The sequence below is a fragment of the Canis lupus genome, chromosome 10, assembly GCF_048164855.1.
Source record: "Canis lupus baileyi chromosome 10, mCanLup2.hap1, whole genome shotgun sequence".
Lineage (NCBI taxonomy): Eukaryota > Metazoa > Chordata > Mammalia > Carnivora > Canidae > Canis > Canis lupus.
The window spans coordinates 22,690,281-22,705,805 of record NC_132847.1 but is presented as its reverse complement, the minus strand read 5'-3'; the positions used below and the strand labels follow the sequence as shown (position 1 = coordinate 22,705,805).

Below are 15,525 nucleotides of genomic sequence, written 5' to 3'. Positions count from 1 at the left end.
TGATGAACCTCTACAGTGTTCTTCACGGTGGCTGCATCAATTTATATTCATACCAGCAGTGCTCAGGGTTCTCTTTCTTCCACTTTCTCACCAACACTTGTTACTGTCTTTTTGATACTAGCCAACTGGACAGGTGTGAAGTGAGAGCTCATTGTGGTTTTGATTTGCATTTCCCTGGTGATGAGCGATGGTGACCATCTTTTCATATCCCTGTTGGATCTGTATGTCATCTTTGTAAAAATGTCTATTCAAGTCCCCTGTCTATTTTTTAATTGGGTTAATTGTGGATTTTTAATATTAAGTTGGGTAGGTGCTTTAAACATATTTTGGATACTAACTCCTTAGCAGATGTAGGATTTGCAAATATCTTCTTCCATTCAGTAGGTTGCCATTTCATTTGTTGATCATTTCCTTTGCCATGCAAAAGCTTTCTAGCTTGATGTAGTCTCATTTGTTTATTTTAGCTTTTGTAGCCCTTGCCTGAAGAGACATGTCCAAAAAAAGATTGCCAAGACTGATGTCAGAGAGCTTACCAGCTATTTTCCTCTAGGAGTTTTTTGGTTTTAGGTCTTACATTCAAGTCTTTAATCCATTTTTAATTTATTTTTGTATATGGTATAAGAGAGTGGTGCGGTTTGGGTTTTTTGCATGTAGCTGTCCAGTCTTCCCAACACTGTTTATTGAAGAGGCTGTGTTTTACCCATTGTATGTTCTTGTCTTCTTTGTCATGGATATATGGATCAATATATACGTGGAGTTTTTTTTGTGGGCTGTTACATTGATCTGTATGGGTTTGTTTTTTGGGTTGGGGTGTGTATGTGTGTGTGTGTGTGTGTGTGTGCGCGCACACATGCACACATGCATTCATGCCAGTACCAGATTACTTTGATTACTATAGTTTTATAGTATAGTTTGAAATCAGGGAGAGTGAAACTTTCAGTTTTCTTCTTTCTCAAGATTGCTTGGTCTATTTGGGTTTTCTGTGGTCCATACAAATTTTAGAATTCTTTGTTCTAATTCTGGATGGAGATTGCATTGAATCTGTGGATTGCTTTGAGTACAATGGACATTTTAGCAATAGTAATTCTTCCAGTCCATGAGCACAGAATATTTTTTGCATGTTCGTGTCAACTTCACTTTCTTTCATCAAAGCCTTAGAGTTCTCAAAGTACAAGTCCTTTACCTCCTTGGTTAAGGTTATTCCTAGGTATTTTATTCTTTTTGATGCAATCACAAATGGATTAATTTCTTAATTTCTCTTTCTGATTGCCTGTTAGTAGTGTACGGAAATGAAACCAATTTCTGTTTACTGATTTTGTACCCTTTGAGTTTACTACAGGCATTTATCAGTTCTTGTAGTTTTTTGGTGGAGTCTTTAGGATTTTCTACATATAGTGTCATGTCATCTGCAAATAGTAACCGTTTACTTCTTCCTTTCCAATTTTGCTGCATTTTCTTTCTTTTTTCTTGCCTAATTGCTATGGCTAGAACTTCCAGTACTATGTTGCATAAAAGTTGCAAGAGTTGGCATCCTTGTCTTATTCCTGATCTTAGAGAAAAAGGTCTCAGCTTTTCATCATTGAGTATGATGTTCATCATGGGTTTGTCATCTGTGGCCTTTATTATGTTGGTGTACATTCCTTCTATATCGACTTTGTTGAGAGTTTTTTCATTAATGTTCCCTTTTAAGTGATCTATTTCATTTGGATTTTCAGATTTATTACCTATCATTAAATATAATACTTTCATATTTTTTAATTCCCTATGTTCTTTCTCTATTTTTTTCATTGATCAAACTTGTCAAAGATTTGGCTATCTTATTAATATATATAACAAACCAAGTCTTTTATTTATTTATCAGTTCTAGTCTTTTTTTACTGATTCAGTCATTTCTGCCTCTCTATTGATCCTTCCCTCACATTCTTTGGATCTACTTTATGTGTGCTAGGCAGGCTTGTATAAATAAATGGTGATATAGCAAGAGCAGAAGTTTATTAACTCCTAGGTCATGGCCACCCACACTGTAGAACTCTGGGCGCTCTACCACCTTCTCCAATTCCCCACTGGTCCAATGCTCCTAGGTCCCCCAGTTCTAGCTCTGTGCTCTTGAATTACACCTTCCTGATCAAAACTCTACTATCTATTCAACTTGAACCCCATTCCTCCCTCTTCCAAATTCACAGTGTAGGGAAGTTGTCTAGATAAGTTATTATTTCTTTTCTTTTTGAACAAAAGGGAGTCTGAGAAAGGCAATCCACTTCCATGTTCTAAGCAGCCCTCTAGATGTCTTAGCTAGAGCCCCATTTACCTCCTCCATCCCAGTGACCTGATCTACAACAAGACTCTTCTGTCGTACCCTGGAACTTTTCCCCAAAACTGCCAACAAAGAAAACCTAGGAAATGATTTAGGTTGTGTTGTTGTTGGGTCTCTGTGTGCTTTGTCCTAGGATGCCTCTAAGTTCAATATTACAGAAATAGCTCTGAGCTATTCTGAAGGTGGGTTCATGCCCTTTGCTGATTGTCCATTTGGCTTTCTCCTGAGCCCCCCAGCTTTACCCCATAGGTGAACCAGAGGAAAGATTTGAAACTCAGACTGAGTTAATTGGATTAGAAGCCTCCTAAGGAGTTTTGAGAGGAGTTGCACAGTCCATTTCTCACAACAAGGGAATGAAGTTTTTTCTTTGTCCTCAGCCTTCCCAAGCTAGATCACTAGAAATCTTGCTCATGTTCCAGGATTAACAGTGTTACCTCCTTCTACATAAGCATCAACATGTTCTACCTCTGGTCCCATGAAAAATCCCTGTCCTAAAGTACTGGGACACTTTCTTTTATCAGACAATAGGAGCTTCCAGATACCTTTGGGAAAATGTAGCGACATATTTAAGGAAGAATCCATCTTCCACCTTTCCAGAATAGGTGTGTTGAGTTTAACATCCAGGGGTCTTTACATAAGCTAATTGGAAGCCATTTTGGAAGTATGTAAAGTAAAATATATAGATAGGTAAGAGCCCTCAATCCCATTGAAAATGATAATTATTTTACTTCCTGGGCCCAGAGCTAGGGATGAGAGGGAAGATACTCCAGACAATCTTCACTTCCTCCAGGCATCTCCCACATTCCTCCCCATCTCACCATCTGTAGTGGATGCCAATACCTTACCCACCTGTGTTCTTCCCATGAATGGACCAGGTTACATCCTCAGTGCTGACCTTGACTGGCAGGGCTCATAGCTGAGCCAAGGAGGGCACACTTGCCTTTCACCCATGGTGCTGGGGGTGAGAAGTAGAGAAATAACTATGATCCACTGGAAAATCAATGGACTTCCCCAGAGTGGTAATGTAATTAGTAGCACTGCCAGAAAGTGATCATAAGTGCTTTGTGAAGCACTTCCTGCAAAAAATTAAGCCCCTGTCCAATGGCTTTCCGATAACAGAAATAATATATCTGAATTTTATTCATTCAGAAATAAATGTGCAGCGGCTATTGCCCTTTATGTGTAGCAGCTAAACAGCATTCAATATCTAGATGTCTTTCTGATCATATTTAGAATAATGGCGAAAGTCATGAATTACAGGGCACACAGCCTGACACATTTATTGCTTACAGTCCATTTTATAGCCCTCTCTTTTAGGGCTTGAGTTGCTGAACAGGATGATTGTAAGCTATTTACAGAGAGAACAGCAGAGTTGCCTCCGGGTCCACCCTCTGGAGCAGGTCTCAGGGCCAGACACAGGCCTGAGGCCAGGTGTGGGCCCTCTCTGACCAGCACCAACTTCATCCGCAGTGCCACCAGTCATCCGCGTGTATCCAGAGACCCAGGCACAGGAGCCCGGGGTGGCAGCCAGTCTGAGATGCCATGCAGAGGGCATTCCTATGCCCAGAATCACTTGGCTGAAAAATGGAATGGATGTCTCCACCCAGATGTCGAAACAGCTCTCCCTATTAGGTAAGAACGGCCCTCAGTGCCTTTCTGCTATCCTCATCAAGTTCAAGCTGACACTTCCCCCAGCAGCGGAAGTGTTTCTAAGTCAGATGTGTTGGGAGTGAACAAATGTTTCCCCAAATTCTCCTGCTATCTGGACTCACACAGGTCTTGTGGGCTTTCTGAATGCAGTGATGATAAGCTGTCAATCAGGTCCCAGGTCAACAGTTTAGTTCAGCTGTTCCAGCCCAACAAGAGCATTGGCTGCCCCCAGCCCTGCTGAAGGGTTGTGTTTTTAACCTCTCCACTCTGAATAGAAGGGAGATGGGAGGGAGGAGGAAGGTCCCAACTGAGAGCAGACCATCTGGAGCACTGTCCTTCCCACAGCCAATGGAAGCGAGCTCCACATCAGCAGTGTCCGGTATGAAGACACAGGGGCATATACCTGCATTGCCAAAAACGAAGTGGGCGTGGACGAGGATATCTCCTCACTTTTCATCGAAGACTCGGCTAGAAAAACCCGTGAGTCCACTCTTGCCTTTGAGCTTCTTGCACCGGTTGGGGGGTGTTGGGTGCAAGAGGACCAACTGACTGGGGCTGCAGCCACCATCTATGAGCCCCTGAAGACAGGGGTAAACTATATTCTTCCGTGCTCACAGCTGGGGGCAGAGGGGACCCAGAGGTGAGCAGACCTTCCCTGGCAACCTAGACAACACAGAGACAGGGAAACTCACTGGACAGCAGAGAGCGCCCAAGACCACAAGGAAGCTTGCATACCCTAGCCCCAGGTCTGCCTCCTACTCGCCCTATGACTAGAATCTCTGGCCTTACCCACAGACCACAGTCCTCATACTATCACCCAGCAGCCAATGATGCACATTCACTATATGATACACTAGATGCCAGTTCAATAATTGTATCATATGCTGCCGTCCCACTGGGGCCCAGGAAGTGGCCTGGGCACACGTGCACACATAACCTTTGCTCCAGGAATCATAGCCTGCCTAGTGTGCCAAGTGTGCCCTCCCTTGTAGCCACTGCTCTGCAGGTGTGATTCCATGGACGCAGGTGATAGATGTGATCTCTTGCCCTGTTCAAAGACTCCACTCTGAGTCTTCATCATCAAAGGAGACCGTCAAAAGTGTTTCAGATGGTCTTCCTAGGGGAATCCTAGCTGAAAATCAATATGGCTTCTAGAAGTGAACCAAGAGCTCTGGGAGAGATGGTGCTTGCTCCTTGTCAACCACAGAAGTGGAGGATCCCATTCATTTCTATGATCCTGATTTCAAAGATTGATTAGAAATCAAAAGTGTCCTGAGACCTGGAAACATTGGTCCACATTCAGAATCCTATCAGAGTGCTGTTGCTGGGGCAGAGGGTGGTGGGGACTCCACACATGATGGATTAGGTAGTAGTACATCCATGAATGGAATCACTAAGATAAAGATGCTGACATTGCATTGTTCTTTTTTCCTTCTCTCAATCATGTTCCTGCTTTTCTGATTCTCTGATGCTGTAGTTGCAAACATTCTGTGGCGAGAGGAAGGTACCAAGCCTGCTCCTTCTGTGTTGTGCTTGTGATCACCTGTGTTCATGCTTCCATCATGGGCCATATTTCCTTGTGCCGCTATCAGCTTTTCCAGATACCAAATGGTCCCCACAAGTGGGGTGCGCCTACAAGATCAGATGGGAGGGAGCAGGTCAATGTCAAACTCAAGTGGCACAGTGAGAAGCAGATATAAACCCTGCTAGTGCCTTTAATGGGCACTAGTCCATTAGAACTTAAAAGTAGGAAGTTGCCATCTAAAGCTGTTTGAAATGGTCACTGAAGCAGACTACTTGGCAGGGGTTCCTGGTCGGACTGGGCCTTCAACATTTGTCTAGGAGCTGATACTAGTATTGGGGTTTAGTGATTACTTTGAGGAAATGGCAAAGGAAACAGCCGCCATGGTTTCTGTAAATGTATATTTACAGGTATATTTTTAAATGAATAGACTTTTAAAATTTGTATGTATCAAACCATCATATTAGGTTGGGCCTTTTAAAAAGCTGCCATTTTTATACATCAAAAATGGTCTAGTACTGACAATTTCATGCGGTTCAAAAAATAGCAGGCCCAGATGGGAACTGGGTTACAGAGTCCAAGTCACTATGTGGGGTGCATGTGCATTTGCCCAGAGTAGGGTTCAGATTCCCTTGAGGTAACCTGTTCCGCAGTTTCATGGATGCAGGGGGGGTCAGGGAGAAGTATGAGAAGTAGCAGAATGCACCATGTGATTTCAGGGTGAAGCACAAAATCTCCCTCTTTAAAAGCCAGCTTACTTCCTATCTTATTTTTCCCTCATGAATGTTCCCCCTGGCGTTGCCTAGAGTCTCGCATATGAATGCATACACAGACACAGAACAATTTCCTGAACATCAGGCACTGCTGCTTCCAGTAAGTCTGAGAGCAAAACAGAAGCAGAGCCTGAAAAATGAGGAACTGATGCCAGTAGGCTTTAGGATTCCTTGGAAAGACAAGTTGTAGCAACTGCCACTCATCATGGACAATTTTCCCCTGAAAAGCTCCTAGGCCCCTGAGGTACACAGCTTTCCCTCTGTATCTTTAAGAAGTGATAATTTCCTAAAGGGAGTTCAGGACAAAGAGGCTCAAGTTTCAAAAGTGGAGACCAGCAAAGAATGCAGGAGGCCCTGGGGTGTATGAAATACAGCCATAGAGGCCCCACCTTGAGGCCAACCTGAGAACCGCCCCCCCCCCCGCCCCCCCAGCACCAGCTGCTTTCAGGCTCGGTGCTGGCGGGTGCTGCGCTCACACGGGACAGCATAGTGGCAAACAAATCCATGCTGCCCAGATAGCCGGCCACTTGAACCCTTCACAGCTAGAACCCAAAGCTGGGGGCAGGAAAACAATAGGAGCCGAAGCAAACAGGCTGGCAGGCCGCAGGGAATTGTCTGGTCTCTACAAGAGAAATGAGGTGAGGGGGCTCACCACAGCAAGGAAAGCTCCTTCGTGCCCCCTTCGGAGAAGCCATGCTCAGACAGAGCCTTCCGGGGGGCTGGATCCTGAGGCTGGCTCTCCTGTGAAGCCACTCGTTTGTTGAGGCCCACATCCGTGGCTGGCTATGGGGAAGGCACTGTGCTTAGCCTGACCAGTGGCCACAGTGGCAAGCCCACATCGAGTCCCTGAGCTCTCAAGCTTGCCTTGCTAGCTTTCGGCTATCCACGTCCCAGGAGGCCGTCCCTGGCGTCTCCAGTTTGGCAGGGACTTCAGCCCATAGGTCTGAGCAAGAGACGTTTGCCAGGTAAGCATCGACAGGCAGGCCCCGCTGGGACAGGATAAACGGGGACAGAGCACGTAGTGCCAGGAGCTAGGATGCCCCAGGAGCCGAGGCAGGAACTGCCTGGGCGGCCGCTTCAGCTAGCACTCAGCCGCCTAGGACTCCCCACTGGAGCCTGGGCAGGGCGCTCCCAGGCCCTACTAGCTTCTGCGAGGCTGGGGTCAAGTTGTTCCCGGTGGCCAAGCCCCTCCTGCCCAGAGCCCCTCCTGCCCAGAGCCCCTCCTGCCCAGATCCCTGTGTCAGGGAATCAGAGACCTTGGGCCACACTGGGAACCACAGGCACTGGTACTTCCTGGGGGCCCAGGGCCCAGAAAACTGCCTGCAGAGCCACTGGAAGCAGCTGGAATGCTGGCTCCTATTTCCTCTTGTATTGGTTTCTAACACTAAAAACTTAGCCAGATAGTCAAGTCCATGCACCAGGCTTCTCAGCATGCTAAGAAGGAGCGTGTTCTTCATATATTTAATTTTCTTAGCATTTATGGAAATCTGTTGCATGTTCTAACTTCCCAAGAAATAAAGGGAGGGAGAGAGAAAGGGAGAACTCACACCTTGCCTATTTTTTTTTTTTTTGCCATGTTTACCTCTCAGAGAGAGGTGTACGGTGATGCCACAGAGCCCAGGGGCCTGACCCCTGCTCTGGCACAAATGCAGGTGGCCTCAACCAAGCCCCTTCCCTTCCTTGGACCTCGGGGGTTTTTATGTCTTTATAATAAGGAGGCAGAACTGGCTCATCCCAAGGCCACTTCCCTGCTAGTCTGAGATTTCTCCCCCGAGGCCCACACCTGGGCAGGGGTGGGAGCAGGCAGGGGGCATGACCAGGCCACCGCCCTGTTGTCTGACGTGGGGCTGCCACAGAGGAACTGCTGAGGCGGAGGTGGCAGGTGGCAGCCAGCTGTCCTTAAGGAGGGCTTTGCTGGCACCGACAGGCCAGGACTTAACTGGCACAAAGCAGTACCAGCCACAGCATTCTTAGGCCATGTTCCAGGGAATGGTGCTATAGACAAACATGTTTTAAAAAATAAATAAGAGCCTTTGCTTTTATGGCATGATCTGGGCCATCTGACTGGACTAGTTGACAACAGTCAACCAAGGGAGACTCTGACTTCAGAATAGGAAAGATCAAATGTATGTGAGAGCCAAGACTGTCATATATTTGAAAACTTGTGTTGGTGGCCAGTCCTAGATGCCCTAGGGCAGAGTTGCGTGTCTGGAAGGATAGCCTGGGATTGCAGAGCCCTCCGGCACTTTGTCCTCATGCTGCCCACACACCACCTGCTCGTCTCACATCACCTTGACTTGCACTTATACATTGGGCCTGGACCGCATGCACCCAAACCGCAGGTTTCTTGTGTGCCCAGCAGGTCCTGTGACCCTGCAGCGCAGCTGGATAGGAGGGTGGGGTCTAGCTGCTGAGAGGGCGATGCATAACCATGGCCATGTTTGCTCCTCCCAGGCCTCAGTGTGGGAAACATGTTCTATGTCTTCTCCGATGATGGCATCATCATCCTGCACCCCGTGGACTGTGAGATCCAGAGGCACCTCAAACCCACTGAGAAGATCTTCATGAGCTATGTAAGTGTCTGTGCTGGGACACAGACAACATCCTCAAAGTCAGTCTCACATCATGTGTGCCCCTCGATTTCTGATTCTGTTTGCTATGTGTGGTGTTGTTCCACATGTGTTCCAAGGCTCCAGAGAAAGTACCCATGAAGCTAAGAGTTGAAGGTGTCCTTCCTTGTTTGAGACTTCCGTGCACAGAGCCCTAGGTGAGACCCAGGGCTTACAGATGGGTTTCTCTGCTCTGCAAGTTCACTGAGAAAGGATGGAGACAGCAGTGTGAATAGACAGCCAAACAGGTGCCACTAGAAGCAGGTGCCACTAGAAGCAGAAAATGTCACGTCACATCCGGGGACTTGCACATACTCTGTGTGCCTGAGATTAGGGTGACCATAGACTGGGGTCAAAGCCAAGGAGTATTAATGTTCTATCTTAAGAGTTCTAGGGACATCTGGAGGCCTTCAAGTGAAGCATGGCCATGGTGGGGCTGCTTCAGAACACGTGCAGGGCCCCAGCAAAGAAGCAGGTACACAGGATGTGATCATCCACGTGAGAAAGGGTAGTGACCTAGCCAAGCCAGGGGGAGTGACAAAGGGGATAGTTGAGTGTATCTTAGTGTTATTCACAGGTGACATCAACGGGCACCACAAGCGTAATCCAGGGTCTTGCTAGGAGGGGCACAGTGCGCTTCACTCAGGAAGAGGAAGAGAGGCAGGTTAGGGGGATACAGCTCATTCTCTGTCTGGGGCTGGGGATCCCAAAAGCAGAGCAGATTGTCTCCTCCTCAAGGAGTTGAGGGTGCCCTATGATGCCCTGAGTTTGAGATGCCCATGGGACACAAGCATAGAAACATCCAGAAGATGGGGAGCGGGAAGGAAAAGGCAGTGGTGAGCTGGAGAGTCCTCGGCTCTCTGGCAGGCAAAAGAAGTAGCTTTAAGGAAGCCTGGAGAACATGTGTCACAGAACCTAAGGATCACAGAGTTTACAAAAGGAAGAGGTTCTCAACCAGTCGATAGAGGAGGTTCTCAGTGACCCCTAAGGAACCAGGGGAGAGAGCATGAAGCATGAGAATGCCCTGAGTGTCACAGGTGCTACAAAGTATGAAGCCCACTGCACAGTGGCAATGCACCATGAACAGAGGCTGAAGAGGTGATGGCTGGCAGCAGTTCCAGGAACACCCCTGTAGCCCCCAAGACCCAACTGTCCAGAGGTGTCCTCCAGACTGTGCTTCCTCCCACACCCACACCCCAGGGCTCTGTCCCTCACATTGGTTTCTCACTTGGCCTTGTGTTGATGGTCACTTGCATAAGGTAAAAACCTTAGCTACTTGATGGTAGAACAATGGCATTAACCCAGAAGAGTCCCCTACAAGCCCCCACGTGCCCTCTGCTTGGGGACATACAGTGCATGAACAGGTGAGCATGGAGCTGGAGCTCATGGTGGAAGTGGGTAGGGCCCCAGTGAGTTCCCGCAGCCACCTTGTTGCATTGCTGTGCTGGCTTTTGGCGTGTCTCAGGCTGTTGCATTCCTCACATTTGTAGCTCTGGAACAGCTGTTTTCTGGGCTGTTTGATATGAATTATTTTTTTAGATGTGTTACCCCTGATGAATTTTTCTTCCACTCAGTAGCCATGAAACCATCAAGAAAGAGTGGTTCTAGTTAATTTCTAGCAGTTAGGTTTAAATAATTGTACCCTGTCACATGGGCACTAAATTCTCATAGATTTGCAATAACCTAATCTGTAGCTCGAGGGTAATCTCTAAAATCCTAACCACAACTCACATCTCCTAAGAAGCTAGAATAAGACACAGTAAAGACAGGCCCTGCAGACCTTTCAGGCAGCACAGGACCACGGTTAGCTATAGAACAACCCCAAACAACAGTGTTCTTCTCTAGAAAATGCCCAAACACCTCCCAAGAGGGTTATCATGAAGCAAGCCTCTTGTTAAAGCGCTGAGCAAGAAGGAAGTTGGTACATCTTCTCTCGGGCATCTCTGCTGGGTGAGGCATCCACTCTGTGCAGTGGGAAGCCTCACGTGTAGTAGATAAGGGCACAGGCTTCTGAGCAGGGCACCCCTGGGTTCATAGCCCACCTCTGTCGCTCAGTAGGCTGAGTGGCTTTAGACAAGTGACCTAATCCCTCCAAGCCTCTGTTTTCTCACGTATGAATTGAGGTAGTTGGTGAGGATTGAATGTGATACTGGGTAGTGGCCAGGGTAGAAGGTAAAAGCTCTGCCCCAAAGTGATTACAGTCATTTAGGAAAGAACTGGAAAGTAGATAAACTCAGGGATTTAGGAGGCTCCATAGTCCTTGGTGACTCACTCGTGGCAGACCGTAGGGGAGAAGGAAGCAGCAAGGGGATGGTCATGCTTGGTCTTGGCTGGCCAGCTGCTGATGAAGAGCCAGCAGAAGGAGCAGGTATGGAGGAGAGGAGCAGCTCAGGGGTGGGTGGCTGCGTTTGAGGAGGCTGTGGGAGAACCAGGCAGGAACTGGAGAAGGTGGTTCTGAACTAAAGACACAGATCTGGGAGCCATCTACATATGGGTCTTGGCTAAAGCCAGGGCAGTAGACAAGACCACCAAGGGTGTGTGTGAGTGGTTTGAGTTGAACACTTGAACAGAACCCTGCAGGGCAGGGGCAGGGGGCAGTAATTAAGGGACAGGCAGACTAAGAGGAACCACGAGGAGACTGAGACAGAGGGGGCCAATGTCATGATGAAAAACATGAGACTGTGTATCATGGAAGGTAAGGGAAAAGAAGGTCCCCCTTTTCGCTCATTTATTCATTCAACAAATATACTTGCCCTCATTTTGTGCCAGGCACTTTACTAGGTGCGAAGGAGCTAACGGTGAAGGAGATGGACACAGAGCCTGCTGTCACAGAGCAATCTAGTGACAGAAGAGAGCCTAAACAGAGGTAGACAAATCAGTGCATAAAGTCAGGTGGCAAATGACAAATGCAGCAAGATACAGGAGTGAGGTAGGTCGGTGGTGCTAGGCCAATGAACACCCAGGCCTAGGGCAGGAGGGGGGCATGAGGAAGGAAAACCAAGCATGCCATGTACATGGAGCATGGTGGGTAAGGGCAAGAAAAGCTGAAGGTCAGAGGAGTAGCAAAAGCCAGAGTGGACAGGACCTTGTAGGCTTCAGGGAAGACTTGGATCCTATTCTGAGTGAGAAGGAATGTTAATGGAGTGGACCATGTTGAGAAGAGGGACATGGGCAGACTTAAAGTGATGCCTATGGATTCTGTGTTGAGAACAGGTGGGGGTGGGGGTGGCCAGGGTAGAATCAGGGAGTACATCCTGGATGCTCCAAACCAGTTACTCAGGCAACAGAGAGTATGGCTTGAGCCAAGGTGTTGGAGGTAGGGAGCAATGAGGCAAAGTCAAATTCTGAATGTTTTTTGAAGGTAAAGCTGAAATGGATTTTGATGCAGTGGATGAGGGCTGAGCATAGGAGTAAAAAAAAAAAAAAAGAGGACTCAGAGATGGCTGCAAGGGTTTGGGTCTAAAGAAGTAAAACAGCAGAGCTGCCATTTTGTTAATGGGATGAGCCAGATTAGGAGGTAAATTGGGAGATGATTTTGGACTCTAAAGTTGGAGTTGTACATCAAACAGCCAAGTAGAGCTAGGTGGTTGCCTGCATAAGTCTGGAGTTCAGAGAAGAGGCTCTAACTAAAGGAACAAATTTGGGAGTGGGAAGCACATAGATGGTATTTGATGTGATAGGTTTGGATGAGCTCAGCAACGGGAGTGGATTTTGGAGAGGAAAAGTCATCCGGTGGCCCCTGTGTTTTCCAACATACAGAAATCAGCAAACTGAGCAGGATCAAGCAACAGAGAAGGAGCAGCCACTGTGGTGGGGTGGCAGGGGGAAGGAAGCAAGGACTAGCACAGTGTCAGATGATGCCCCAAGTTCAAATAAAGAAGTGGCACAGGTTTAATTTAATAACTGAGAAGTACAGAGTATTGAGCTTGGTGGGAACGGTGCCGACCCTGCGGTGAGGAAGCAGAGGGTAGGTCACTCCTGGGGAAGTCTGTCCATTAACAGTTTTCTATCTGATGGGGATTCAGAGAGGGGCAAATGTGCACACAAAGGGGAAGAAAGCAGGCCTGTGGCTGCCGGTAAAAAATCACACAGAGGGAGTTACAGCCTCACGAGTAAGAGCAGGTGAAAGGTGAATGTTAAAAGCAGGTGATGTTGGAGGGCTCATGTGTCAGGTTTGTGGATTCTGGAGAAGGAACAGAGGGACAGGGGAGGGTGAAGAGAGAGGGAACTCAGGCATGGCAGTGGGGAGCAAGGGATTAGGAAGATATATGGCAGCTTATCTCCTTTATAGGAAGAAATCTGTCCCCAAGGGGAAAGAAATGCCACCCAGCCATGCCAGTGGGCCTCGGCAGTGAACATCCGACACCGGTACATCTACGTGGCCCAACCAGCACTGAACAGAGTCCTCGTGGTGGACGTGCAAGCTCAGAAAGTTCTACAGGTACATCTCTCTAAGGGAGGGGGCAGTGGGGGGCTTCTGGTTCTGGGGCACAGCTTGTTACATTCCTCTTGGCTTTCTGCACCCTGCCCAGCTCCTCTGAGAGGCAGTCAGATTGAGGGCCGGGAGAGCAAAGAAGATTCGTGTCCAGCTACTATGTGCCAAGCGCTGTTCTGGGGTCTTGAAAAACAGCCATGAATGAGCAGTAAAGCCCCAGAATTTAGATTCTAGACTGAAAAGGCCATAAATCAGAGTGTTAGAGAACTGTAAATTCTAAGAGTTATTTACAGGTCAAATGTGAGAGAGGAACTGGAAGACTGTTTTGTTTTGTTAAGATTTTATTTATTTATTCATAAGAGAGAGAAAGAGGCAGAGACACAGGCATGTGGGACTCCGTCCCGGGACCCCAGAGTCACACTCTGAGTCAAAGGCAGATGCCCAACCTCTGAGCCACCCAGGTGCCCCTGGTAGACTATTTTTAATTGGCTCTTGCTCTGAGGTAAACAGATTCTGAGATCTAAGTGCCCAGTGGGCCTCCCAGTGTGAGAGCAGAGGGCTGGCTGTGGGGGCTGAAGTACAGTGAGAAGCGGGGAGAGCGGGGTATGGTGAGGGTAGAGGTAAATCACAGCCCAAGCCGCTGAAAGCTTTTCATCCAGGGAGTGATCTAATCTGACTTATATTACTAAAAAGTCAGGCTCTGTTTAGAACCGATGGCAAAGCAGAGCAGAGTCATGGCTACTGAAATAATTCACGCAAGAAATGCAGACAGCCGTGGAGGTGGTAAGAACTGATCAGATTCCTGACAGGTTTTAAATGTGGAAAGATTCTCTGCTGGGTTGAATATAAGTTTTGAGAGAGGGACATCAGGTCGTTTACGGGCTTTTTCATTTGAGGAACTGTAGAATGGTGATGCCATTTACTGTAAGTGGTGGATTGAATAATGGCCCCCAAGATATCCACTTCCTTATGCCCAGAACCAATGAACGTCACCTTCTTGGACAAATAGGACTCTGCAGATAGGATTAAATTAAGGTTGTCTAAATGGACTGTTACTTGGGATTACCTGGGTGAACCCTACCTCGATGAACATGCAAGTACCCTTATCAGAGGGAGGCAGGGAGAAATGTAGCTGGGTAGGAGCAGGAGGCAGTGTAAGGACTGAAGCACACTAGGGTACTGCTGGCTTTTAGGATGGGGAAGGGACCACAAGCCAAAAAATGCAGTTATAGGGACTGGAAAAAGTCAAGTAAACACCTCCCCTAGAACCTCTGGAAAGAGCACTGCCCAGCAGACACCCTTGTTCAGCCCAATGGAATTAATTTTGGACTTTCAGCCTCCAGAACTGTAGGAGAATTAAATCTGTGTTGTTTTAAGCCACTAAGTTTGTGGTAATAGGTTATCATAGCAATAGGAAACCAGTGTACTGTATAGAGACTTCAGGCAAGGCAGAGACATGCAGGCCATGGATCAGGAAGACAGAAAAATTAGGAATTTGGGTTTAGACCTGCCAAGTGTAAACTGCTATTTATAAATGTTAGCTGGAAAAAAATAAAAATAAAAATAAATGTTAGCTGGGCCACGTGTGTGACTTAGTCAGTTGGGTATCCAACTCTTGATTTCAGCTCACGTCATGATCTCAAGGTTGTGGGATCAAGCCCTGCATCAGGCTCCATGCACAGCAGGAGATCTGCTGCTCTCCCTCTGCCCTTCCTCTCTGCTTGCACTCTCACTGTTTCTCTTTCTCTCTTTCTAAATAAATGTTTAAAAAAAAATGAAAACAAAAATGTAAGTAGAGCTATCAAATAAGCAATTGGATAAACAGATCTGGAGTCCAACAGGACGTCTAGGTCAGAGATGTCAGTGTGAGTATCATCACCATACAAACTTAGATCCAGAGAAGTGGATGAAATCACTGAAGGTAGTACAGATGGAGAAGAGGTCAGGGTCAGAGCCCTAAAGCACTCCAACACACAAAGATCCGGAAGGAGAGAAGCAGCCAACAAAAAGACCAAGCAAGAGCAGTCTGAAAGGTAGGAAGAAAATTGGGGAGGGGAAGGGGGTTGAGGATTCCAGGAACCAAAAAAACAAGTGTTTTAAGGAAGACTTTGTGGTCAGTGATGTCAGATATAGCTGAGAGCGTTTGTGTGTCATGAAGACTAAGAATCAACCAGTTAGTGGGTCAACTGTCAGTCACTGGATTTGGTATCACATGGATCACC

The 15,525-nt window shown here is 47.2% G+C and overlaps 1 protein-coding gene across 5 annotated transcripts in view; it reads left to right on the top strand.

Moving 5' to 3' along the window:
• FSTL4 (follistatin like 4) overlaps positions 1-15,525 on the top strand; it is a 398,415-nt gene that overhangs the window by 363,674 nt on the left and 19,216 nt on the right. For 4 of the 5 annotated variants that reach the window (XM_072841011.1, XM_072841010.1, XM_072841007.1 and 1 more), the window contains 5 exons: positions 3,785-3,946; positions 4,310-4,444; positions 5,442-5,468; positions 8,714-8,832; positions 13,160-13,309. In XM_072841011.1, the coding sequence (XP_072697112.1) occupies positions 3,785-3,946; positions 4,310-4,444; positions 5,442-5,468; positions 8,714-8,832; positions 13,160-13,309 (593 nt within the window). The remainder of the gene's footprint in view (positions 1-3,784; positions 3,947-4,309; positions 4,445-5,441; positions 5,469-8,713; positions 8,833-13,159; positions 13,310-15,525) is intronic. The other variant, XM_072841009.1, reaches the window with a different exon arrangement.